Source organism: Rhipicephalus microplus, chromosome 5, assembly GCF_043290135.1.
Source record: "Rhipicephalus microplus isolate Deutch F79 chromosome 5, USDA_Rmic, whole genome shotgun sequence".
NCBI classification, from domain to species: Eukaryota; Metazoa; Arthropoda; class Arachnida; order Ixodida; family Ixodidae; genus Rhipicephalus; species Rhipicephalus microplus.
The window spans coordinates 49,830,994-49,844,041 of NC_134704.1; the positions used below are offsets into that span (position 1 = coordinate 49,830,994).

At 46.3% G+C, this 13,048-nt stretch overlaps 1 protein-coding gene across 1 annotated transcript in view; it reads left to right on the plus strand.

Moving 5' to 3' along the window:
* Nucleotides 1-7,206: 7,206 nt before the first annotated feature.
* The window catches only part of LOC119173873 (leucine-rich repeats and immunoglobulin-like domains protein lambik), a 134,710-nt gene continuing 128,868 nt past the window's right edge, over nt 7,207-13,048 (plus strand). The window contains exon 1 of the mRNA XM_075895403.1: nt 7,207-7,684. Within this exon, the coding sequence (XP_075751518.1) occupies nt 7,491-7,684 (194 nt within the window). The 5' untranslated portion in view covers nt 7,207-7,490. The remainder of the gene's footprint in view (nt 7,685-13,048) is intronic.

Below are 13,048 nucleotides of genomic sequence, written 5' to 3' on the forward strand. Positions count from 1 at the left end.
CTTTTGTATTTTGACCCACTGTTTCTTTAAAAAAATTATGCGGTTGTCTTTTTTTTTAACTTGTTTCAAATTCTTTCCTTCCTGCGTGTTAATCCCCCACCGAACCTTTTTTTTAACAGTTAACAAACGTGTACTTAGGCATATGAGTAAGAATAGTAATTAGAAAATGAAAACAAATTTGCAGGGAAAGAACATTGACATACCGCACTTCTGCAGCACTCATTCCGGGATGCCATTGTCTGCGGCATACTTTCTCGAAGTTTTTTTTTCTTTTTTACCATTCTATACGATCATTGTGGTGAGCACAGAGGCAAGCAGTATCATTTGAAGAGCATAAATATACATACTCGCAGCATGAGAAGGCGGTACAACGACCCGCGATAATTCTCCAACAGCTGGGAAACAACTCCTCACTTTATTGCTCATGCAGCCATGCAGGCGACCTTTGGAACTCCTGCAGCTCTTCACCGCACATTTTGTTTGTTCAAAGAATTCATGAGCGGGAAGGGGGAGTCCGTAGCGGCGTATACATACAAGCCGATCGAGGATCGGTGACGTTGCGTAGAGCCGGGGTCAAGTAAAAACTGCGCGCAGGAACAGCAGCAAAGTGAAGCCCGCCCGCGGTTGAACTGGAGTCAACAGAGTTATGACTCCGCTCGCAAGACGCCGCACATCGCTCAGTCAGGTGCCAGAGACACCCCTTCGGAAAACTCTGTCGGCCAGAGAGAGAGATTGTGGTTATAAGAGGGAAAAGAAGAGAAAAGTGAGCCCCGTAACTGTCTGCACCAGCGTGCGACACCTCAACTGTAGCTCACAAGGTATGAGGGTGAGGAGGGATTGAACGGATATGATTAAAGGTATATATATAGAGAGATGCGCCAAGACAGCGAGCGACGACGTAAGAGAGATAGGAAAGATGGAAAAACGGTCACAGGAGTCCGAGGGTGGGGCACCACTTGCGAGAGCTCTTGTCAGCTACAGGAGATGGCGTAGGGCTGATCCAGTTGGCCAGAGCTGCGCTGTCATCGTCGTAGGGGACCGGCGGCAGGAGGTGGCGTAGGACCAACCCAGTCGGCCAAAGCTGCACTGTCGTTGGAGATCGCGAGGGCACAACCAGTCGGCACGGAATCTAGCGAGCGAGTCCCCATCGGCCAGACGCATTCCCTTGCTTTAGTATATCGACGTGTGCTCTCACTGTCTCCTAGCTCGTGTTTCATTTGTGTGTGGGTGGAGGGGGGTGAGCATGGGCATTCTCCCTGCACGCAAACGTAACCAATTAAAAGTCAGGGGGGGAGGGGTAGCCCACATCACAAGACAGCATAAAGGGCTTAAGCCAATTCATAATGACTGAACATGCAAAGTGTTCCGAAAGACTATTTCAAAAAGCCAATTAGATAGTTAAAGATAAATGGAACGCAAATAGGCAGTGTGTGAATGTCTATCTATCTATCTATCTATCTATCTATCTATCTATCTATCTATCTATCTATCTATCTATCTATCTATCTATCTATCTATCTATCTATCTATCTATCTATCTATCTATCTATCTATCTATCTATCTATCTATCTATCTATCTGTCTATCTATCTATCTATCTATCTATCTATCTATCTATCTATCTATCTATCTATCTATCTATCTATCTATCTATCTATCTATCTATCTATCTATCTATCTATATATCTATCTATCTATCTATCTATCTATCTGTCTGTCTGTCTGTCTGTCTGTCTGTCTGTCTGTCTGTCTATCTATCTATCTATCTATCTATCTATCTATCTGTCTGTCTGTCTGTCTGTCTGTCTGTCTGTCTGTCTGTCTGTCTGTCTGTCTGTCTGTCTGTCTGTCTATCTATCTATCTATCTATCTATCTATCTATCTATCTATCTATCTATCTATCTATCTATCTATCTATCTATCTATCTATCTGTCTGTCTTTCTGTCTGTCTGTCTATCTATCTATCTATCTATCTATCTATCTATCTATCTATCTATCTATCTATCTATCTATCTATCTATCTATCTATCTATCTATCTATCTATCTATATATCTATATATCTATATATCTATCTATCTATATATCTATATATCTATATATCTATATATCTATCTACTTGTGTTAGTGGTACTTCATGAGTGAGGGTCAGCGATCTGCCTATTCACTCCAACGTCATCTTTTTTGTGCATCTCTCTTTCGCTCTGATTTTCGCCTCCTTTTATGTGTACCATTCATTCATCGTGGCTCGTTGGGCTCCGTTTGTGCTCACATTTCGGAAAAGGATAACAGCCCCGCAGCATGGACCGAAAGGAAATCGAGCGTCATTCAGCAAGTCCATATATATGGCCTCATACATTAACTGATTCCACGCAGCACATGCGCAAGCTGAAGTGTTGATTGGCCTATAGGACGCGCGTCTTCTCTATAGTAAAGGCGGTCGATTTGTTTACGCTTTGCAGTCCCAATCACGTTCCCTTTTCCAATATGGAGACTGTCTCTTTACGCACGATACGTTATCGTCACTCGTAATGTCAGATTTCCTAGCGATTTTCTTTGCTGGCGATTGGGGTCAATTTGACGCGACGAATCCGAGCCACGAAATCACTTTTGTTTGTGTTCGAATGGATTAAGCCAGGGTTTTAAAGCTCACCGCAGCTAGTGGACCGCGGTTACCAAATTAAGTATCCCGCAAGGGCCGAGACAGGCAAGAACGTTGGAGCAACGGGGGTGTGGAAGAAGGCCTTCCACATATCTCATGCATTGGTCATCTCTAAAATTGATTTGACTACAGGTTCTGAGAAACGTGTCCATTATGATCCCGAGAATTACATACACCCGGACGCCGATTCTTAAATACAGAGCTTTTGTTCCACTGTAATAACTTAACACGTCGTCACCCCATGTGGTACCTGAAAGAGAGAGAAAAAAAGTGCTTGAGTCCAGTCACGTCTGTGTGAACATAATTATTTAAAAAAATTGAAAACGAAAAAAAAAAAGTTATCGAACCTAGACAATCGCGCGTAGGTCGGGCCACATGCTTGAGACTCCCGGTCTAAACACAGCGTTCACACATTACGCTCAGCGCCTTCCTTTTTTTAGATGCTGCACGGAACTATTCAGTTTAGATCGTGTCAATTTAGGCGCGCCTGAGAGCCCGTCATCTGCGCTCGTGAGGCACCAAACGAAGTGGTCACGATTACCCTGACTGACGGGTCAACCCTGCTGCTTCACATCGAGGGTGTTTCCTGTCCGTTTTCCCTTCAAGCGTCCATATTGCGCGGGAGTGTTTCTTTTTTTTTTTTTTTACGTGCGAATGCGGGAATGTTTGAGGGCGCCCGTGTACGAACTGCGCTTCTTTGTCGGCGCGCGTGTACGTCGTATGGATGACGACGTACCAGGTAGATTATACCATATGCGCCCTGCGCGACGTATGGGCATTCAAGAGATATGACAAGCTTATATGGTAGATGTCCGTGCAGGCCTGCCTTATATACCAGTTCACTCACCGGCTGCAGCTTTTGTTCTAACCAAACGTGTTTAATAACCTCCTTGGTTCCGAGATGTATGTGTGCTCGAGTGCGTTGCTAAGGGCCTTAGTGAAGTTTCTCCATCTATTCAGCCATACAGCATATTCTTCGAAGATTGCGTAAGAGAACTTTCAAGGCTCTCACATGTTTTGGACTCCCCCATTTTCACATTGAGAGCTTCAATCGGTTTCATCATCGAAGCAGCCGGCGAGTAAATGTGTATGATGTTTTCTTTTTTTTTCTCTTTTTTTCCCTTGTGTCTCTTTCTGCCCTGCGTTCTGTCACACACACACACACACACACACACACACACACACACATACACACACACACACACACACACACACACACACACACACACACACACACACATATATATATATATATATATATATATATATATATATATATATATATATATATATATATATATATATATATATATATATATATATATATATATATATATATATATATATATATATCTTTCCCGCCTCCGTTTCTCGCTAGATCTCTTTCCCTGACTTTCTAGCTTTCTTTCTACCTCATTCTTTGTCTCTCCTTCGTTCTCTCTCTTCTTTCGTTTTTCTTTACACTGATATCTCTCTCTTTTTTTTTTTATTTCCGTCTGGCTTTGGAGGTTTTCTGTTTCCTTTTCGGGTATGATTATATCTATTTATCTATTTCTCATTGTTTGCATATTTTTGTATTTTGATTACCTTCATTTCTCTCGCCTTCCTATCACTTTCTCTTTCTTTCACGCCTTCCACTTCGCCGAGCATAGTTCTCGTTTCAACGCTCGCACCAGCTTTTCTAGCCAGCGGGGCTTGTCCAATTCCTGTGGCACATACCCACCTGTGGAGTAATGCACGACGGACCACTGGGTTACCGGTAGCCTTAACACTTTCGATGCTCACTCTGTCGAGATCAAGAAAAAAAAAAGGCAAATAATTCCCAGTATTCTTTATTCAGCGAGGGGAAGGCGATAAGCAGCTGTCACTGTGTGTTTAGAAAAGTTTATTATCGCTGACATCAAAAACATTTCAACAGCAAGCACTTTTTTTTTGTTAGACATGCATTTAAGATGATGAGAAAACAGACTTTGTTAAGAGAAAAAATATTTGCAGAAACAGTAAACATTATCAACATTCAACATTCCAGCCGAGCATCACCTCAGGACAGAACACACACACAAATTTGTTATATATATATATATATATATATATATATATATATATATATATATATATATATACCGAGGCGCTTGTAGCAACGTCACGGCGAGTGGGCTCGGACGCCCTGTGCTTGAAGGCAGCCTTGCTATGCCAGTTGTCACGTGATCATAGATGGCGGAGACGAGCTTTGGACTGCCTACGCGGCGCAATGTCGGTACAAGCAACTCATTGGCTCGACGGCGCCTACCTCTACTTACTAACATGGAATAGGTACATCACGACGTGAGTAAGTATAAGGAAGTAAAAAGTCGAATGCACCAACCGGAGCGTTTTCATGCGCGTGCGTCCGCTGTAGCGCTGTTCATATTAGTCGTTAAAGATACAAAACGGCGAGGTTGAAAGCCAACGATGGTGGCACCGAAAGACATCCGTGAAGTAGCTTATAGTCAGTTACGACTTGTTACAAATGGAAACTTCGTCCCCACAACTTGCCAGCAATTCGTCAATATAAAGTCGCGCTCGGTAACGAGAAGTAATAATTTGCTAGGTTTTTGCGTATCAAAACCAAGATATGATTATGAAATTTCCTGTTCGTTTTTATGGTCTGTCGAACTCGCCCCATGATACCACTCGTGTTTAATTTGGCTAAAAATTTGGCGATAAAGTGTAATCACATCGCTACATTGGATACCTCTAGCTTGAATTTTCGCTCCTTTTCAAGTACACGAAACGGCCATTCTGGGTAGAGCTGACCTACCTTAAGAGGGGCTGAGAATATAACTACGCAACACCCAAAGTGGTTTTAAGAGATAAAGGAAGAGAAAAGTGAGCCCCGTAACTGTCTGTTTCAGCGAGCGACACCTCAATAGTATAGCTCACAAGGGATGGGGGTGAGGAGGGATTAAAAGGACAGGAATAAAGGTGTAGAGAGAGAGAGAAAAAGTATGCCAGAGAGCGAGGACATATCGAAGGGATATGAGAGATAGGAAAGATGGAAACACGGTCACAGGAGTCCGAGGATGGGGCACCACTTGCGAGAGCTCTTGTCGGCGTCAGGAGATGGCGTAGAGCAAGTCCTGTCCACCGCCTGCTAGAGGTTATGGGTTACAATATGGATGATTTGCACTGTTATTGTGTACAGTCTTGGTGTTGGTGCTTACTACCACTGTTCCTATGTTGTCTTTAAGCTTCTGCAGGAACATATCCGCCACTGACGTCAACAATGAATTGACGTCAGTGGTGAAAACCCTGAGTAGATGTTTCTTTCTTTCCTTTTTCTTTCTTTTTGCACTTCGCTCCCATAGCAATGCGCCGTCGGTGCCGGCAACTGAACCTGCACCCCGTTTAAAAGTACTTTTGTGAATAACAAAGAAAGTTTAACAAATGTGAATGTCCCACGAACAAGTCTTTGTACGTACTCATCCGCGAAGCAAGATCAATTTCGAAAGTTTCTCTCGCCTAATTCTGACCCTTGATCAGAAACGTAGCCAAAATTTTATGATTTCGGAGGGTAGTGGGGGAGGGGGGGATTTATTTAACTGTTTTTTATGCATGTTCGTCCGTGTGCTTTCATTCGCTCCTGCGGCATGTGTCTGCGATGATATAGCAAATTAGATGTTATATTTTTCCAAGACGAAGTTGTATAACGGAGTATGAATAATTTACGCCGTAATTCAATAATCGCATTTCCTCGCATTTAACCAGAGCTTACTAATCTTAGACAGTTCTGGATCAGCGATGAGTGTGCGCGCTCATAGCAGCAACCTCAATTTACTCTCGAATGAATGCGTAGTTGAAGTTTTTTTTTTTATTTATAAGACAAAGAACGCGTGGGGAAAGTCTTTTCCCCACGGTATTCTCAAGCAGCAACGCAAAGGGGTGCCGAATTAGTGTAGGCCACGTGTGCTCGAAAAACCGCTTCAGCCGTGCTCTCTGTGCGCGAAAAAGCAACTCGGAGGCATCTTCGCGACCGCTAACAAGAGCGACAACGGAAGACGGACGTGGTGGCGCGGGGAGTGAAGGCTTCTTTCTTAACTGCTCTAGATGCCGACGGGACCGGCCCCAGCTTTGGACCCCAGCTGTGGGGGTAGGGGACACAAAGACGGGCGTACCGCCGGGATCCCACCAGCGGCGCAGCGAACCCTGTATTCAGTTTTTGTGTTCGGCACCCGCAGCGCAACGGGTCGCGCTCTTTTATTCGAAACGCGAATAGGCGCGGCGCGCGCGCAAAGCAGCCCCGCAAAGCACGACTGAGAGAGAAAAACGGATAAACTGAAAGTGAGGAGGTTTAAGAAAGAGCGCTGCACCGTCAACTTGCGCCGCCTGGCGGTGGCGCGCGTAAGCGCGAAAGGTCACATGAGTTTCTTCGGCCAATCGGAGCGCGCGGTCGGGCGAGTGCGTTTGCGTATGGGCGTAAGATTCGTCCGCATCCCGCAAGGAGAAGCCTGCGCCCAAAAACAAAAAAAGCGGAAAAGTCGCAGCAGTCCGCCCGCTCTCGAGCAACCGCGGCAGGCGGGCGTGCGAGTAGTGACGGCAGTGCGTGTGTTTGTAAACGGTCGTGCGCGCTCGCGGAGTGCAGCATCGGAAAGCGGCGATGTCTTCACCACCTCCGGCAGTGGACATCGGCCGTGATCGTCGACACCGGCCAGTGTGATACGCTGTGTGACTAGGCGGCAACGACGACCATGTCGACGTTGCAGAAACTGTGCGATCGGTGACCTGTTCGGCGGCTCCGACGGTCTCCCTCGGAGAGACCAGGCTTCTTCGGCGGCCGCCGATCCGCCAACATGGCGACCTTCTCCCATTGGGTATGGGTCGTTGTTTGGACGCAGTTCGTGCTTTTCCTGACGCTTTCGGCGACCGCGGACGGGCAGAAGATGTACTGCCCGTCCAATTGTTCGTGCCTCGGCTCCCTTTTCGAGTGCCGTCGACGGGGATTGACCGAAATACCCAGGGATTTACCGACGTGGGTCGAGATTCTGTGAGTACCCGCTGCTGCTCTGACAGCTTCCTTCTCTTTCGTTTCGCTTTGCTGCTTCGTTTATTTCATCGTACACCACACGTGGATGTGATCGGCGCGTCGTTACATAGTAGCGCTATTCCCGTACGCCCATTGTTCTTGGGCTTTGCCATAAACGTCAGGACGTTAATAGATTGCACGCTCCCGTGCGTGGGACCGTGTACTACCGTCGCAGTTGTAACTCATCGCTGTCGCGCGCTCTCTCCTGTCATTTCGAGTATCTCGCACCGAATAATGCGTCACGGTTACGTGAGTCCCGTCTCTAGTTATTTGTACGAATATGCATCGTGGCCGAAGTGCGGTTGCGTTAACACGAAACCGTAACCGAGCGCGTCCGGCACACGGTTCCCAGAAGGAGAGCGAGAGCTGCTTGTACGACGGCGTCCTTCGTTAGGCCTAACCGCTCCCCTCCCGGCTCGGTCTCTCTCTCGCTCGGGATACCTTATTTCTCCGTCTTTTTCGTTTTGCGCGCGCAATTAGCACTCTTCGAGGTCGCATACTTTTCTCACTTCGTACCGCGAAGCCGTTCTTTCCTCTTACGTCTCACTTCCGTTCTCCTGTTGTAGTATGTGCAATTGAATGAGAGCCGCGGACGATTCCCGTTACCGCCGGCAGTTTTAGGGGATCGCCTCGGGGTTCGACAAGTTCGGCCGTAATAACGCCTGTGTTTTTGGGGCATCTCGCTTGCTCTTGCATCGACGGGCTTTAAACCAACACTTTAAAAGGAACGATGGTGTTTGACAGGACCGTGTGACGCTAGCTGCGATCATAATATAGCTTGGCAAGCATTATATTTTCGGCGTCGTGAAACGGCGTGGTTCGAATCTTACCTTTTAGCAGCCCGTTGCAATATTGGAGGTTAGTGCGTTGTTTCTGTGAGCAGCCAACCACCGACGGAGCAATAAAATGAAACTAAACTCGCGTCTAGCGCAGGTGTTCAGTGAAGCGCAGCGCGCCGGCGCAACGCAGTCTGCGATGCGTCGCTTATTGTAACCTTGATTTGTGCTCTTTTGCAAGCGCTCCCCGTTGGTGAGCGAGGGGCGGGGGGGGGGGGGTAGTGCGTTTTTCCTGTAGAATATGTTCGTGCTGGCTGCCTGCTGTAGAATTGGTCCTTACCTCCCCCGCCACCCATTCGCTAATAGCAAGCGACGGGTTTTGTTTCGCAAGCGGTTCGCATTTGACAACTCCGTTATCATCTTCGTTCGGGTCGCTTTTTGTTCTTATTAATCTTTTTGCATTCACTCGAACGATGTGTAGGTGATTTAAAAAGCACAGTTGGGGTTCGTAATTTCGTCTTTGAACGCCTGGTTCAACATGCGGTGCTAAAATGAAAGAACTACTTGCAGCTAATTTAGTGAGGGTTGAAAGAAACGCGCTCAGATCGGCGCGCTGCTTTCATCGCGCTACGTCCTTGGTTGGGTGGTAATAAAAAGTTTTAGAATGATCCTAGATTGTATCATGAATGTCTCTATTGGCTTCTGATTAACATCCACTCTACAATCTTCCAAAAAGAAATGCGACACAGCAGTTAACGTAGATTGCACACTGCTCTCGTTTGTTACAGTCGCTATAATACACTTCATGGACGTATAACATAATGTTGATGGTGTAATGTGCCGCAGTTCCGAGATTTCAAGGTTGCTCGCAGAGCTGCTGCATTTCGTCGATCCTTAATCACTGTTGCCGCGTATGTGCGTGTGTAGAAACGCCATTGCATAATCGCCCTCCGCAAAAGCTTCCACGTGCCGAAATTAATGCGCCCCGAGTTCGTTGCTTCTTTTAACATGGCGTCTGCGCATGCGCGAAGTATGTGGAGCGGCAGGGCGCAGCTTTCGGATCGCCTTGCCGTTGCTGTCGAGCTTTTTTTTTTTTTTTAGTATGTGTGGTTTCGTAGGGCATGCCAAAGTGACTGACATGCTTCTCTTTATGTTGCTTGTTTGTCGAGTATGGGTCTGCGAAGTTTTTTTTTTTTTTAATGAAGGGTCGGTCGCTCGTGGCTTGACGTTCGTGTGATTAAGGAAGGAATGTAGGGCTGTCGTAAATTTCGTGGCGCGCGCAGTTTCCGAAGTTGTGAGTGGCATGTCAGGATTGAGAGATACGTGAGAAAGAGTGTGCGGGTGGGGGGAAGGGCAGAGATAATTCTAACTACCTAATGAGGCTTTCGTTTTTCACGTGCCACCCGCATTTGCTGAAGTGCTTGACAGTTGCGGAAAAGCAAAGGAGTATGGAGGGATAAGGGGGATGTAAAACTTTGTATCTTTAGTAATGTCTTGATGGCTTCGCGCAAAGCTGCTTCTAATCCGTGCTATCAGATTTGGGTGCACGTTAAAGAACCCCAGGTGGTCGAAGTTTCCGGATCTTTCCACTACGGCGTCTCTCATAATCATATGGTGGTTTTGGGACGTTAAACCCCACATATCCGTGCTACTCGTAGTCCCGAGTTTTTTTTTCTTTAACCTTTGAAAAAAAGTGTGTTTGATTTGTGGCACATAAGAAGTATGGTATTATGTAAAAAAAAAAAAAGAAATGGGTGCCTACTAGGTCCTAAAGTGAAAAGAAAAAAGTATTCTAAGTGAAAGTAGCGTGGAGTGTGTGGGCTCATTTCGGAGGCCACAGTGTTGTAAACACCAAAAGGCACGCGCCACACATGTTCTACGGGCATCTCGCGGCTGTACCTCTTTATAACGAATTATCGGATATAGCGTAGTGATCTAAATTTGTCGCCAATATCAGCGCGCAGCGAGTATACATGCGGTAATGCGTCTGTACATGTGAAGCAGTTGATGCGTGATTTAAGAGGAAACGGCAGTCGAGAGAGATCTAAATAAACATTATTTAAAGGGCAGCCGACGATTATCATGATCCTCAGATAAGCGGCGTCCGCAGTCCAGTACGGCTTGGTTCCTGGCCGCGTTCCGTCCTCCGGTGGAAGCTGATCGCGGGAAAAGGAAGGGAACGCAACGGTGGTATCTTCGTGTGGGGTGCGAATTTGTCACATCAGGGTGTTTGTTACTTGCGTCAAAGATATGACATAGTTCAGTGCGTATCTGTGCTGCTGTTGTAATGGGTATACGAACGGCTAAAACCTGTAAACGCTTATTTCCACTGTCTGTGTGTGTGTGTCACATCGCCTGCGGAGTTGAAAGTATGCAGTACCGGCACTGGCTCGCAGCTTGGCGACAGTGTCTTGTTATATACAGCGGAAAAGGAAACGAAATGCGCATTTGCATATTCCCGGCAGGCGCATTTTCTCCGCGATATCGCGAAACGAGAATCGTAGCAAAACTGCTACAATACATGCCCCTGCCTGTTCACCGCGGTTCACTGGGTCGCCGGTTTCTTCTTTCTTTTCTTTTTTTGTCGCAGAGAATGCCGGGCACGTCTCCAAATGGAGCCACTTCCAAGCTTCCCCCCCCCCCCCCCCCTTATTTCGCGTGTTTTCCCGTTATTGTTTCGTTTCCAGCGTCTTCGTATATGTGTGTGTGTGTGTGTTTTTCCATTTTCGTTGTGTGCTGTGCGAGTCTCTTGCCGCGTTCTGGCATGATGCTCAGGGTCGGTGGCTGGCGCAGTGGATAATATTAAAGCGCGCGCATCAACACAGCGGTCGTTGCTGCAGCGGGGTGATGGCTACACGGTGGTGGTCTTGGGTGAGGATAAAAAAACAAAAAAAAACGCCAGGGCCTGCGCGGAACGCGCAGCACAGTCACGGTGAAAGCAGGAAGAACGGCCTTTCAGAGCCTGTTCTAAACACTCTTTGGGTAACTGCTACAAGCACACGTGCTGGGTACCCACTTCGCCAATAATAATCATAATTTATGGGTAGTAACAGAATCGAAAGTTGGGCTAGTTGGATATGGATGGTATAACTATCAGTTAAAGCGCACGAAAAACAGACAGGAAGACAGGAAAGCGCTTGTCCTGTCTTTCTGTCTGTTTTTCGTGCGCTTTAACTGATAGTTATGGGTAGTAGTAGGCCGGCATGTACTATCGTATGGTATCCTTCGTCATTCTTCGAAGGAACGTGGTGTCCGATAAACACTTGCAAGGAATTTTGTCGTGGCTGACGACGATGATGAATCGTGCCTGAAGTGGGTATGCGTTACTGTTAATAGGTGAACAAGAACAAGCTTTTGTAAATGGGTTGAAGCATTAAACGACTCACTCGTTACGCTATTCGCATTCTGTGACACCTGGTTGTTACTTTGCTGTTCAAAAACGCTTTATTGCTCATAACGCGATTCCTTTCCCGAGATCACGCCTACCTAAGGCAAGTTTGCGAAAGAGTCTTATGCACTAGCACGAGAGAGATATATATATAGAGAGGAAAGGCAGGGAGGTTAACCAAGCTTGGCTTGGTTGGCTACCCTACACTTGGGGTGGGGGAAAAGGAGAATAATAGAACGGAAAGAAATAGAAGAGGAGTAAGAAAGAGAAGCATGAATAGTCAGCTCGAGACTACACAGCACAGTCTCGCACAGTTCTTTCACAAACGGTCGTGAAGTCTGGTGATCCTTAAAAAGTACAAGAGGGCTTTCGTGGCTTTGCGCGAATGGGAAGCCGTCGGCCAAGGTCCCAGGATCTTCTCTTCTGTAAGCGGCCGTGAATCCAGCTGACAGAGCTTGGCTTCCATAATACGTCGGTCGGTCTGGTATGCTGGGCAATGACATAGATTGTGACATAGAATGCACCAGCATGGCTCAGTGGTAGGATACCGGGCTGGCACGCAGTGGACCAGGGTTTGAAGCTCACTGTGTCCTCTGTGTTTGTTATTTACCGAGTTTTTTTTTTTCGTGCGATAGTAGTTACGGACACCGGCGGCGGACAACTACGGTGCTGCGCGTGACCCGTGTTGTGATCTCATAACAGCTCTCGATATATATATATATATAAAAAGTCAGAAAGCCGCACTATAGGTTAACGAGGTCGCGACGAAGTGTTGCTCTATAAAGACTGGATGCATCTGACCGCAAATTCTCTATAAAGCGTTAGAAAAAAGTGTCAGGCTTTTAATATATAGAAAGTGGCCTTGATGCTCTAGTGCTGCTGTACTTGAGGACACGGGTTAGACTCCTAGCCGCGGCAACCGCGTTTCGTTGGGAGCGTATAAACTCAAACCTCACTATAAGAAAATTCCATCTTACACGAAAGAAGTTTGTTATATCCGAAAATTTGTTACAAAGGTACATTCCAAACACTATATTTATTGCAGAACTATTTTTAAGTACTTCGTTAAAACCCATATTTCGTTATATTTTGGTTCTTTATATCGAAGTTGGAGTATAGAAATGGACCACAGCAGTGGTCATAGGGACAACGACGGATTTA